This window comes from Cavia porcellus, unplaced genomic scaffold (assembly GCF_034190915.1).
Source record: "Cavia porcellus strain 051 isolate PalLab524CR breed Dunkin Hartley unplaced genomic scaffold, mCavPor4.1 scaffold_4, whole genome shotgun sequence".
Classification (NCBI taxonomy): Eukaryota; Metazoa; Chordata; class Mammalia; order Rodentia; family Caviidae; genus Cavia; species Cavia porcellus.
In genome coordinates, this window is record NW_026947487.1 from 81,189,025 (window position 1) to 81,203,913 (window position 14,889).

A 14,889-nucleotide genomic window follows, 5' to 3' on the forward strand; every position below is an offset into this window, starting at 1 on the left:
CCCATACCCAAATATATGATGAAGGCCCATGCCCTAATACCACGGATTGTGACCCTACACAGAAAAAATGGGTAACTACAGACATAGGTAAGGAGGTAACACTGGATGATGGCCACCCAATCCAATATGGCCAGTCTCCTTATAAAACATGCAAATTTGAACAGTCACACACGGAGAACATCATGTGCAAATTTAATTTATGCTGCCACAATCCAAAGAATTACCAGAATGGAAAAGGCCTAGGAGAGATCCTCTTCTATTGTCTTCCAAAGGAGCAGAGCCCTTCCCACACCTCCACCTCAGGATTCTAGCTTTCAAAACAAGGATAATAGTTTTCATCTTTCTAAACCGCTCAGTTTGTGGTAGCTCTTATGCAATCCTTGGAAGCTAGGTCAATGTGTAAAATGGCTTTGAGGCAAATGCAAAAAGCATTCTTAATAGGAAGTGACTAATTGACTTATTCATTAGAAAAGGCCAACGCTTTGACATTTGCAAATTTTATTTTCCTGTTTCCAAACCTCTCTCTTTTTAATTTCATGTTGCATTTTTAAGAAGGAAAAATCATATAAGATCTTCTAGCTGCCAAAATTGAAGGCCCCTTCTGATCTGTGTGCTCCTAACGCCTGTCACAAACATCAACTCATCCGATACTTGCGGCGACGGATCTGAAGCCTGGCCTGCCGCGCTTGCGCACTCGCGAAGGCGCCTGCCACGGGGGCGGGGCAGGCCGGCCGGGCGGAGCCGCGGCAGCCACGGCAGGGCCTGGCCCAAGACACGCCCGTCAACCTCCGAGCCCTGCGATTCCGCCCTGCCCGCGACTCCCCCGGAAGCGCGTCCTCGTCGCTGACACGTGCGCACTGGGGCGCCCGCCTAGCTTTCCTGCCCCACCGGGCTGCTGGCGGCCGGGCTGCTGGCGGCCGGTCTGCGGCGGGCAGCCCCATCTTCTCGAGTGCCAGCGAGCCTGGGGCGGGCCGCCGGCGGCTCCCGGGCGCAGCACCTCTCCAGGCCGGCTTTCCGCCTTCGCGCAGCTGCCATCACGCCTCACGGGCTGGGCTCTACTGCGCAGGCGCGCTGGGAGGGCGGGGCGCCGCGCTCAGGACGGCTCGCGCCGCCGCCCGCTCGCCCGCCTGCGGCAGCTGCGCTCCTCCCGGCGGCGCCCCGCGTCCGTCAAGCTGCGGAGAGGACGCCGACGGAGCCCCACCGCTTGCCCGTCCCTCGCCCTCGTCCCTCGCCTCAGGGAACATGGGTGAGTCGCCCGTCCGCGTGGGGCCGGGTACGCGCGGAGTCCCAGCTCCGAGGTCTGCGGGCGCGGGGCGGCGGCTGCGGGCCGCGTGGGAGGGGCGGGTGGGGCGGCAGCCGCCGCCGCCTGCTCTCGTGGGCCGCGCTCTGGCCGCGTCCCCCGGACGCGCGGCCCCGCTCGGTGCAACTCCTCGACTCAGCCCCTGTCCAGCTCTGCCGACAGGGGGCGGCGGTTCCCGGCGGCGGTCGGGCTGGGTCGAGTGTGGTGTGGCTCAGCGCCCTGCTCTCGGAGCCGGCAGCCTTGTAGTGTCAGTTCATCTCGAGACAGGCTTGGGTGGAGGATCTGGAACCGCGCTACGCAGAGCCGCTGTCCGCTGTTCTTACTGTGCGCCGGGCGAAAGAAGTCTGCCGCGCCGGGCGAAAGTTTGTTTCGGGAGTGGCCGCCCCGCTCCAATCCGCGTCGGCCGGGGCTCGCTGCGCTCTCCGCCGCCCCGCGCACCTTACCGACCGGCTCGGCCCGGCCCAGCTGTCCTGGTTCACGGCGCTGTCCGAGGCCTCTTGCGCACCGCGCGGATCAGGGAGGCCGCGGCGCAGGTGCTGGCGGCGTGGGCGGAAGGCACCCGGGACCCGAATTGTGCTTTGTGTTCTGTTTTAGTGTATTGTTGGTGTGCTAAACAAATTTTTGTGCCTTTTTCTGTCTAGAATTTTTAATGAATGTTAAATTAGGTAGTTGAACATGGTAGTTTTTTGAACAGTAGTCTTAATTTTAGGCCACGAGCTTGCTTTGTGAAATACAGTTCTTCATGTTTCTAGATGAACTTAAATCCATTTAAATAAAAATTTGAAGGGTGAATCAATACTTTTTCACTGAAAAAAAATCCAGTCTGTTGCAAAACTAATAAAAACAACACTAAATTAGTTACAAATAGTTGTTCTTGAGTGCCATTGGGTGATTTAAAAAAGAGAAACCACTAATTTTGAGGAAACCACCACTCAATATGAGAAGACATTAAAAGGCAGCTTTTCCTTACCATTAATTAGTATTATGTTATGAGCTGTTTAAATAACTTTGACTCAGATATATAATTGCTGTCAAAGATAGTTTAGATTAATCTTACAGCTGTCTGTACTTTGTTAGTTTTTTTTTTTTTTTTGTGGTTTTTTTTTTTTTTTGACATGTCCGTAATCTATACTGGAGTTGGTTGTGTGTTTGTGTAAGGCATTTAATCTTGAGTTCCAGAAGGTAAAATTACGTTTTATTGTATTTTGTGTATCTCACAGTGCTTTTCACATATTACATGTTCAGTAAACTCAGAATTACTGCTTAAAAACCACCTTGATTTCTAACTTTTTGATCCATGAAGTACAGATCTGGAACAAACATTTGTGTTGGTGCATAAGAAGACACAGAAGCCATGGGAATAGGAAAGTACGATTACAGTATGGTTTCTCTTGTCTGTTAAAAAAAAAATGTGAGTAGTCTTTGAGGTACAGTTTGGAGTCAAACCATTTCCTTCTAAACTGCTGTTTCCAGTGGTAAGGTGGTCTTGTGTGTGATCAGCAGGTACATATGATAATGTAAAATTTAAATCCTTGAAAGCAATTGTATGTCTGCGCCAAGGAAGTTATTTTAACAGTTCACAAGATGTACTGGTTAATAGTAGGAGGAAAATTGCTTTCTAATCTGTCATCTCATAAAATAAATCAGGTGATTTTTTTTCAAAAAGATTTTTATGACAATGACTGTCTCCATCAGAAAGATCTCCTATATAACCTATAAAAACTCCTATATAAACTTGTGGACCAATGCTGTTATTTTACGTATTTTATTATGAATTCAACATTTCTTGTTGAGTATCAACCATAAGCCATGTACTGTTTGTTATAATTTTAACAAAACGATGCATAAGTATAGAAATGAGCATTAAAAAGATACAAAGCTTTTATATAGATTATGAGTAATGGGCATAGGAAGTTTTAGAGAAGTGTTACTTGACTCAGCCTTCTGAAAGGTAGAAATGAAGCTGTTACTCAGGAATGGGACAAGGAAGACATTAATGCAGAGTGAATCTCTGAGGAGTTTCTAGAGTTGGATTGAATCGCCAAGTTAAAAGTACGAAGAGTTTGGATTTGTTTGTTGAGGGACCACTGAATACTTTTATGCAGTGAATTGTTGCAGTTTATAGGGACTGACATTTGGTCCTTTCTTGCTTGAGAATAATTTGTAATTTCAAGGTAGTGCTTCACATTTCTTTGATGTTCCACTTCCTTATGTCTTTGTGAGGTGGCATACAACAGTTTGTTTTTGTAGTGTCTGTCACTAGGCATTATGTTTCAAGCTACATTTCAATGGGAACAAAAACACTGAAATCACTGCAGTGATAGTCTGTTTGGAGTATAAATTTTTGATTGTTTAAACTAAAGTTTTAAGTATACATTGATATTAGATTCATTTTACTATAACTTGTTTTTCTTTAGTGTTCAAATGGTACTTTCTGCAATTCTTTCATTACCAGAAGCATTGTAGAACTTAAAGTCAAGGATTAGGATAGTGACAAATGGTAGTTAAATTAAGCTACTAGCTATTAGATGTAAATTTCAGTAAATTAGATGTAAATTTCAGTAAATTCTGATTTTTTTTTTTTTCGGTTTTCTGCACAGAATGATTGTACATACCTATTGGTGTGTGTATGTGCTACATCTTTGTATCCAGTCAATTTCATCCATAATTCAAACTGAAGTTCAAAATTGAATTCACTTTATAACGCTTAATAATAATAAGCAGTTGTATTAACCAGGTGTTCTGGAGAAAACCCTTCTCCAGAAGCCCTGATTTGTGGTGATTGCCAGTTTCTTAATGTTGTAATCACTTTAATCATGGGCAGTTTGAAGCTACAAAATGCTGTTGCCAAATATCCATTGATTTGAGAAGAGATGGAATACAATATACCATTATATAGTTTATCCACTACACAGACATAGTAATGTCATAAGCACAGGAAGTAGTAAAATGTAAGAAATTATGATTTTGAATATTAATAACTTTTAATGTAATTTAAAGTGTATATAGTTTAATTTTCAATAGTGCTTATTTTAATAACTGTCTCGTAAAATTCCTAAAAATTTAATCATGTCTCATGGACCAGTAAGGGAGTATTCCGTACACTATTGAGTTAATAATTCATAAAGAATTACTGAGGTTCAGTTATGCTATGGTTTAAAGTTTCTTCACTTTTTTCATAGTACTGAGGATTGAACACCAGATCTTTGCACAGAGATACATCCCCAGCTGTTTTAGAACCTCCCTCCCCCACCCCAGACTCAATCTCACTAAATTGCTAGATTGCCCAGGCTGACCTTGATTTTGGCAATGCTCCTGCCTCAGCCTCCCAGAATGCTTGGATTACTAGCATGTGCCATAACATGCACCTTTGTTTTAGTCTTTCCAACAGTCTATGACAATTCTTATATTACTGATGGTAACATTTGTACGAGGAGACAGAACTAACACTGAAATCCTGATTTAATGCAGTGATTTTCAAATGTTAGGTTTCATAAGAATCATCCATAGAGCTTGTTTTTAAAACAATACTGAGCTCATTCTCAGGAATTGTGATTCAGCAGGTACAGAATCTGGCAGGCTGAGAGGGTGCGTTGTTTTTAAGATGCTCCCAGTGAGGCTTCACTGGGGACAGTGCCACATCAACAGGGCTGGCAGACTTGTCAGTGAAGGGCCAGATGGTAAATATTTTAAGCTTTGCAGGCCAAGAGGCAAAATCCAGGGTATTACATAGAAACTAGAAAAAATTTATGATGAGAGAAAACAAATACCCACAAATTTTTTGACTGAATTCAAAGCATGATAACATTAATGCAACACAGTTTATTGTAATGTGAAGTGAAAAAGACTGAAATTGGTTTTTAGGGGAGGAAAATAACATTTTACTTAATTGTGGTTTTAATCATAGGAATCTGATCCTGTCATGGTGGATTTTAAGTGGTAGGTGTTCTTCAGTTAAATACTGCTATTTATGAATTTAATCTTTGAAGCTGTCCCCCTCCACCCCCCACTGTCAATTGAGTATTTTTCGTTTGTTGTGCTGGAAGTCAAACTTAGGATCTTGCTTGTGCTAGGAAAACACACTATCACTGTGTTACATCCCCAGGCCTGCATACAATTTTAATGAGTATATTCATTGTGTGGAAGATGTGTATAGGAGTCATTTAGATTGTTATTGATATTTGAAATTTAGTAGGTTAAACACCCATTTCCACTTGAAAGTTGGGTGGGAGTGCCTCAATTAGATAGTTAAATAGATATTGGAATATAGAAATTCCGTTTGCACCTGCTGTGACATCTGAAAAAACTGCTATAACTGTAGATTGAGCCTGAAAAATATGTGTTAAGAATTTGTGTTTGCATAGAGATCTTGTTGTAATGCATCAGTCAGTGGGTAAAGTGGATTTCTGCTGCATGTTGTAAACTCTGCTGCAGTGATGTGAATGCAGCCATAGACATTGCATGGAAGTTTGAGTGGTATTCTAATAAATGTTTATTTATGGACACTGAAATTGGAGTTTCATATTTAATTTTCACATCATAAACTATAGCCTCAAATTAATTCAATCATGTAAGCATAAAAGCCATTCTTAACCATAAGCCATATAAAAACCAAGTTATATACTTGACCCACTCCTCCTATATAGTATACATTTTTTCCAAGTTGTTTGCATCCTGTGAATTCTCTGAGTGAGTATTTTGATGGCTGACATTTGCTTTTTTTCATTAACAAATTTGAGCTAGTCTGATATAATGAAAATGACACTAGCATAACAGTTAGCTGATCAAGATACCAAGCAAGACAGTGTCAGTAAGTAATGATGTGAACTCAAGTAGGTCTCTTAATCCCACTTGCTCTCCAATCTGTACTGAACAAAAACAGCCATGAGATAATTATTGAGGTCCTGGATCTCACACACCATCTTTGAGTTAAAAAAACAGCAATCTAAAGATTGTATATTCTGTATTTATTTTTTCTTTCTTTCGAGTAACCGAGAAATTTATCTTCCTTGAACACACATTCCTATATGGCAAATTACATGGAATTGAGTAGGTAATACCTCTTTCAGTCTAGTAAATATACATACGTGCACACATAAATAAGCTAATAACACAGCCATATTTGAGTAAGTGTGTTAACGGAGAGCTCTATACCAGTGATGGCAGATTTTCCAGGGCTTTCAGTGGTACAAGCAGCCTGCTGCCAAATCATGCATCATACTTTCTAATAAGTCTTACATCCTACAAAGTTGATTCATTAATATTGGCTCATTAATACTTATCTTGAGATTTCTGATTTTGGTGTCTAAGTTGATAAAGATTTTAATATACTAAAAGTTGTGGCAAGGTTGGATCACTTTTAAAAAAAGAAAGTTAAATAATTTTAAAATGAAATTGTAAAAGTTAAATCATGCAATAACGTATCAATTACCTGAGTCATTAGTCATGGTTAAACTGAATTTTCAGTTGGTCAAAATGTTGCAAAGAGACTGGATGAATTCTGTGCTCTTCCATAAACCATAAAGTATGAGAAGTATGACCTTTGGCAAGTTACCGAAACTTTATATCCCCATTTGGTAAATAGCTTTAAAAATTATTATTGAATAAGACCCAAAGAATAGATACCATGGAGATCTGGAGACCAAGAGTTTGGGATGGGCAGAGTGACGGTCATAGACAGGTGGCAAGCTTGAGTGGCTGTTGTAGTCAGAGGTTGTGCAGAGAACAATTAGAATTAGGACACAGAATTTATATTATTATTTTATGATGGTCGCTCAGAGTTTAATACAAGAAAGTACCGGAAATCTGTCCACAACACCAACGATGTAGGAGTATTCAGCCAAGAGTCTATATCTCACAGCAATGTCTTGCATGAGTGCAGATGAAAACCTAGAACGCAAGACAATGCTTCCCACAAGTCAAGCTGGAGGATTAGAGCCTAGGAGAAGGACTCATGCCAGTCTCTTTTATAGATCAGTTCTGGGAAGGCCCAAAGGTCAGGGGTGGAAGATAGAAAGTCTATGCCAGTGGGGTGAAGAAACTGTGGGTAAGTTGAGAGTTCTCTGCTGGAGCCGAGAAGTCACACTCAGAATTAAAAAAAACAAAGACTGGCCTGAAAAGCACCACAACCATCCTCAGCGACACAGACCGCAAGCTCCTCTGACTATAAGAACAGTCAATTAAGTATGTGCCAGAAAGCTATCATCATGACTTTGTCCTGGAGATTAAATGGCACATGTCTGCCCCTCTGGAACCAGGGAACAATGCTTGATTTAAGGACAAGAGCCTCCCTCAAGATCCCGGAAATGCAGCACAAGAACAGAATATTAAAAGCTGTTAAGAGAAAAAAAAACAGAATACCTATAAAGAAAAGCCTCGCCTGCCTTGAAAGCAGGTAGTCGTGAGTTCGATCCCCGGTACCGGTAAAAAGGAAAAAGACAAAAAAAAAAAGAAAAGAAAAGCCTATAAGAATTACAGCAGACTTCTCAACACAAACCATCAAATCAAGAAGAGTATGGCATGAAGTATTTCAGGTATGGGGAAAAAAAAAAAAACAAACAGCTTCTAACCCAGATAGATGTACCCTGCAGAATCTTTTAAAAATTAATGGAGAGGGGCCAGGGATTTACCTCAGTGGTGTAAGCACCTGTCTTGCAAGTACAAGGTCGGGAGTTTGATTCCTGTTACAAAAAAAAAAGAAAAAAAATGAGGTTCTTTCACAACAAAGAACAATGGAAGAACTTCATGACCACTCAACCAGCCGTACAAAGAGTACTCAAAGATATTCTAGAAAAAAATAGAAATGGTCACAGTTCTAAGAAAACAATAGAAACAGCAGACAGGAAAAGCAACTGATCAGGGATAAAGGTAGGAAACCAACAACAGAAAGATAACATGACAAAGGTAAGCCAATACATATCAGCTTTAACTATTAATGAAAATGACCTTAATTCACCGATCTTGAAACAAACTGGCAGAGTGGATAAAGAAAATGACAATATGCTGTATACAAGAAACCATTAACTTAAAAGGAAATTTGTAGACTGAAAGTCAAAGGATGGAAAACAATACTCCATGGGAAAAGAACCCAGAAAAAATAAGGTAGCAATTCTATTTAGAAACAGTGTGAAATTCAAACCAATAATGACAAAGAAGGTCACTACATACTTGTCAGGGAGAAACTTCAAGAGAAGGAGGTAACAACCTTAAATATATGTGCAGCAAATATAGGAGCACCCCACTATGTAACACAGTATTAGTAGACATGAGAAATCAAATAAGCAATAATACAGTCATAACAAGGGACCTTAACACTCCATTTTCACAAAAAAGACAGATCAACTTGACCAAAAAAAAAAAATCAACAAAGAAATAAGTGAATCAAAACTTGTGAACAAATGGACTTAGATGTGTCCAGAGTATTCCACCCAACATCTGAATATACATTCTTCTCAGCTGCCCACAGGATATTCACTAACCTAGACCATATACTAGCTCATAGAACATGATTAAGTAAATGCAAAAGAATTAACACCATCCCATGCATACTATCTGACCATAGTGCCATGAAATTGGAAATGATAAAAGAGAATTGGAAAAGCTCCATAAACATGAGGAAACTAAATAGTACTCTCCTAAATAACCAATGGGTCACAGAGGAAATTAAAGAAACAATATCAACAAGCAAACAAAAATGCAAGTACAACTTACAGAAATGTGTGAGGTGCAATGAAAGCAGTCCTCAGAAGATATTTTGATGAATTCTCACATCAAAAAAAAAAAAAAGAGAGAGAGAGACTAAGCACAAATAACCTGATGCAACATCTCAGATATCTAGAAAAAGAACAAATCAAGCCCAAAGAAGGGAAGAAATTATAAAGATCAGAGCAGAAACTCATGGAATTGAGACCAAGTAAACAGTGCAAAGACTTAATGTTTCAATATTGGTCCTCATCTTGATTACTTTTGTCTCCTTGCTGAGAGAAAAATAGTTAATGCCCAAAATGAAGGAAAGAAAGGTTTATTTAGCTTACAGTTTTGGAGGGTTTTCAGTTTACGCTCTGCTTGTAAAACTGCTGAATAAGGCAAGGTGGCATAGCTGAGGGGCAACTGTTCATGGTGGACTCAAGCAACAAGAGCAAAAGGGAAAAACACAGCTCCTTATATTGTATGCCCTCTCTCCACCCCTGGGCAGGTGTTGCACTCAAACCACCAATCCCAGCACTAGACAACGAACCAGTCAAAACTGCTAGATTCAGCTGCCTCTGTGACAGCCTGAGGTTTTGGGGGAACACTCAGACATACACTAAACAGTTCTTTTAAAGAATAAATAAAATTGATATGCCTCTACCCAACCTTACCAAAAAAAAGGAAAGAAAAAAATTCATGCAGGTAGGAATGAAAATGGTGAAATTGGTGTGAACCTTATGGAAACACAAAAGGTCATCAGTACCTACTTCAAAAATCTTTACTTCATAGTTTCAGTAACAGAAGAAATGGACAGATTCCTAGAATTATGAAAGCTGGCTCAAAAAGATGTAAAACTGCTGAATAATCCAATCTGAGCAACAAAGAAAAGCCGAGTTTGTGTTGTATTCACTGCCTAAATTTCTACAAGAGATTTAGGGAAGATTATGCCAACACTCCTCAAACTCTTCAATGAAATTGAAAGGGAAGCAGTTCTCCCTAATTCAGTCCTGGAAGGAAGTATTACCCTAATAACAAAACCAGAGAAAGACTCAAACAAAAAAGAGAACTATATGCCAGTCTCCCTAATGAACATAGATGCAAAAACTCACAATAAAATAATTGCAGATAGAATGCAGCAAATCATCAAGAAGCTTATACACCAGGACCAAGTAGGATTCATCCCAGGAATGCAGGGATGGCTCAACATATGCAAATCAATAAACAATTGTCCATATCATTAGAGCCAAAACCAAAAATCATATGACCATGTTAATACATGCAAAAAAAAAAAAACTTTTTGATTGTCCAACACATTCATGATAAAGCCTTATAGAAAATTAGAATAGATGGTCTTTACTTCAATCTGATAAAAGTTATATATGATAAATCAGCCAACATTTTACTAAATGGTCAGAAACTGAAAGCTTTGAATCTAAAATCAGGAACAAGACAAGGATGTCCATCACCACCATTCCTAATCAGTGTAGTTCTGGAAACATTAGCTGGAGCCATTAGAGAGGAGGAAGAAATAAAAGGATAAGGATAGAAAAGGAAGAAGTTAAATTGTTATTTGCAGATGACATGATACTCTACTACATAGAAGACTCCCACTGAAAGAGTTCTAGATGTAATAACCAAATTCAGTAATTTAGCTGGGCACAAAGTTAACACCCAAAAATCAGTAGTGTTGCTGAACACAATCAACAAACTCACTGAGAAAGGAATAAGGGAAACATACCTTTTACAGTAACCTCTCCCAAAAAGAAATACTTAGGAATCAATCTAAAAAATGTAAAATAGCTATACATTGAAAATTCAATTATTCTGAAAAAGAAATTGAAGGGAATTTCAGAAAATGGAAAAACATTCCTTGTTCATGGATAGGAAGAAAAATTGTTATTCAGATTTAATGCAATTCCAGTCAAAATATTGTTAGTATACTTCACAGATCTAGAAAAATCATCCCTAAAATTTAGATTTAAGTCAATACAGAGACCTCCTATAGCAAAAGCAATTCTGGGCCACAAAGGCAAGGCACAAGGCATCACAATCCTGTGATAAACTCAGCATGGTACTGGCAAAAACAAAACAAAACAAAAGACCTGAAGATAAATGAAATAGATTAGAAGATACAGCCAGTACTACAAGCACATTAAGCCACCTTATCTTTGGCAGAGGGGCCACACAAGTTCACTAGAAGAAGATGGCCTCTTTAATAAATGGTGCTGGAAAAACTGGCTTTCCATATGCCAAAAACTAAACTAGATAACATGTCTATCGTCTATCACCATGCACTAAACTTAAGTGAAAATGGATCAAAGATCTAAATATTAAACACTAAATCTGCTACAGGACAAAATAGGTAGAAATGTAGAAGACACAGAGGGTAGGTAAGAGATTGTGACTAAAAATCTGCACAGGAAATATTTCCCAGAATCAACAACTAGAATCATGTCTTAATAAAAAGCTTTTGCATGTGAAAAGAAATCTCTTAACACTGAAAAGAAAAACCACTAGTTGGGAAAAAAGCCCACTCTCCCTTAGACCAAAGAGCGTTTATCTACAGCATATAAAGAATTAAAAAAAGAACCAAAATTCAAAGACCCAATCCAAAATGGGCATATGTACTTCTCAAATGAAGAAATACAAAAGGAAATAAATACATGAAAAAACATTCAGTATCACTGGTCATTAGAGAAATGCAAATAAGAACAACACTTAAGATTCCATCTCACTCTAGAAGGAATGGCAAAGATAAAAAAAAAATCGTGGAGAAAAAGAAACTTCTCCACTGTAGATGAGAGTTTATTTAGCCTGGTGCAACCTCTCTGGAAATCAGTGTGGAGTTTCCTTAAAAAGCTAGGATTAGAGATTCCATTTGACCTAGCGATCCTGCTTCTGTGCATTTTCCCAGAAGAATTGAAAACATCATGCCATAGTGATAAATGTGCACCTCATGTTTATAGCAGCACAATTTGTAATAGCCAGGTCTTGGAAGCAACCTAAATGCCTATTTTATACAATGAAGTACTACTCAGCTATAAGGAAGGATCATATAGAGGCTGTTGTAGGTAAATGCATGCGACTTGAGACCATACTCATAAGTGAAATAAATCAGACTCACATGTGTAAATACAATAGTCTCCTTAATTTAAGAAACTGAAAGAGTAAATAAGATCCAAAATCTTCAGTAAATATTGTGAAAGGGTAAGTAACTGCTCCAAGGGGAAACAGCTAGTGTAGGGGAAAGGAGAAAAGGAAGGGAAAAAGAAAAAGATAAATTTGTTTATACGTAAAATGGCTAAGATGATTATGCTACCAATTCTATTCTTGAAAAATAATACTCATATGATTAGATCAGTTTTGCATGTCTATATCTGGTAATCAAGCAGCTCTTTTGAAGATACCAATATGCAATATTGTAACCATTGTTAAACCCCTATCATGTTTTAGTTTTTAAAATTTTTTATTTTAAAGGGATTAAGACAAAGGAGGACATAACAAAGCAGATAAAAACAGAACAATGTAAGCAACACAGTATTTTACCACCAGACAACCTGTAATTAACAGTAACTACCATAATGTCTCTTTCTTTGAAATAGTTGAGCATAACATCATGTACAATAGTATCAAACATAACAAAACAGTATAAAACCATTCAAGAGAATGAAAGTAATACAGGGCATTCAGAACCAAATAAGAGAAGGAAAAATGGCTATTATCTCGTTTTCCATAGAAAATTTGTTTATATATCACACATAATAAAATCTAATAAGATACAATATGATAGAACCAATGGAAACAAAAACGAAAGCATGGTAACACTTAAGAGTAAGATGATATTAAATCAGCACTGGCTATTAATAATGTCTTGTTTTCTTCAAAATAGCTGTTCATACCATCACAGATAATAAAATCAAATGAACCAGGATAAAATCATTCCAACTAATGAATGCAAACATTATAAGGTTTTAAAACAATGTAATGGGGAATTATGATTACCATAAACTCTTACGTACTCTTACCATTTTTTACACTAGGGAGACTATCTGGTATTTATACATGTGAGTTTATTTTGCTTATGAGAATGGTCTCAAGTTGCATCCATTTATTTATAAATATCTCATTTAGCTGAGATAGTATTCCATTGCATTATAGCTGAGTAGTATTCCATTGTATAAAAATACAACTTTTTATACATTCCTCATTTGATGGACACTTAGGTTGTTTCCAAGATCTGGCTTTTACAAATTGTGCTGCTGTAAACATGGATACATATGTATCATTGTAGTATGATGTTTTTAGTTCTTCTGGGAATGTGCCCAGAAGTGGAATAGCTGGGTCGAATGGGACTTCCAATCCCAGCTTTTTGAGGAATCTCCAGAGTGATCTCCCAAATGACTGCACCAGTCTACACTCGCAGGAGAGTTCCTTTTTCCCACAGCCTCTCCAGCATTTGTTGTTGGTGGTTTTCTTGATCTTGGCCATTCTTTTGGGAGTGAGATGGAATCTCAGTGTTGTTCTAATTTGCATTTCTCTAATGACCAATGATGATGAACATTTTTTAATTACTTGCAATTTGTATTTCTTCATCTGAGAACTGTGTATTCATCTCAGATGCCCATTTTTGGATTGGGTCTTTGAAATTTCAGGAGTCAGATTTTTAAAAAAAAATTCTTTATATATGTTTTAGACAGAAGTCCTTTGTCTGTGGGACAGTTCACTAAGATTTTTTTCCCAGTTTGTGGGTTTTCTTTTCACTATGCTGGAGATTTCTTTTGACATGCAGAAACCCTTTAATAAGACGTGATCCCAGTTATTGAATCTAGAAAGTATTTCTCGTGCGGTTTGATTCCTGTTCATGAATTCTTTACTTACCCAATCTTCAAGATTTTTACCTAATTTGTCTTCCAACAGATTCAGTGTTTGTTTTTATATTCAGATCTTTGATACATTTAGAGTTTAGTTTAGTATATGGTGATAGGCATAGGTCTAGTTTTAGGTTTTGGCATATGGAGAACCAGTTTTTCCAACACCATTTATTAAAGAGACTGTCATTCTTCCAGTGAACATGTTTGGCCCCTTTATCAAAGATAAAGTGGTTGAGTGTGTTGGTAGTTGTGGTTGTACCTTCTAATCTATACCATTAATCTTCAGATCTGTTTTTATTCCAGTACCATATTAATTTTATTATAGTAGCTTTGTAGTATAACTTCAAGTCAGGCATTGTGATGCTTCCTGCCTTGCCTTTGTTGCTTAGAATTGCCTTTGCTATTCTAGGCCTCTTCTGGTTCCAGATGAATTTTAGGGGTGATATCACTAGATCTATGAGGTATGTTGATGGTATTTTCATTGGCATTGCGTTGAATCTGTATAAATGTTTTGGGAGAATGGCCATTTTTACAATATTTATTGTTCCTATCCATGAAAAAGGGATGTCTTTCCATTTTCTGAGATCCTCTTCAATTTCTTTTTCAGGGTATTATAATTTTCCCTGTATAGATTCTTTCACTTCTTTCATGAGATTTAATTCTTAAATATTTTATTTTTTTGGATGCTAGTGTGAAGAGTATTGCTTCTCTTATTTCTCTCTCAGTGATTTTATTGTTAGTGTATAAAATGCTGTTGATTTTTGAGTATTGATTTTGTATCCAGCTACATTGCTGAATTTATTTGTTATATCTAAGAGTCTTTCAATGGAGTTTTGAGGGTCTTCTATGTAGAGTATCATGTCATCTGCAAAGAATGATAATTTAACTTCCTCTTTTTCTATCTTTACTCCTTTTATTTCTCTCTCTTGTCTAATTGCTCTGACTAGTATTGCCAGTACTATGTTGAATAGGAGCGGTGATGAGGAGCATTCTTTTCTTGTGCCTGATTTTAAGGTAAAGGCTTTCAGG

At 38.3% G+C, this 14,889-nt stretch overlaps 1 protein-coding gene across 3 annotated transcripts in view; it reads left to right on the forward strand.

The window, feature by feature from the left end:
• Positions 1-706: 706 nt before the first annotated feature.
• The window catches only part of Rap1gds1 (Rap1 GTPase-GDP dissociation stimulator 1), a 171,215-nt gene continuing 157,032 nt past the window's right edge, over positions 707-14,889 (forward strand). For 2 of the 3 annotated variants that reach the window (XM_063247320.1, XM_063247322.1), the window contains exon 1: positions 707-1,246. In XM_063247320.1, coding sequence (XP_063103390.1) covers positions 1,243-1,246 — 4 coding nt within the window. In that variant the 5' untranslated portion in view covers positions 707-1,242. The remainder of the gene's footprint in view (positions 1,247-14,889) is intronic. The other variant, XM_063247321.1, reaches the window with a different exon arrangement.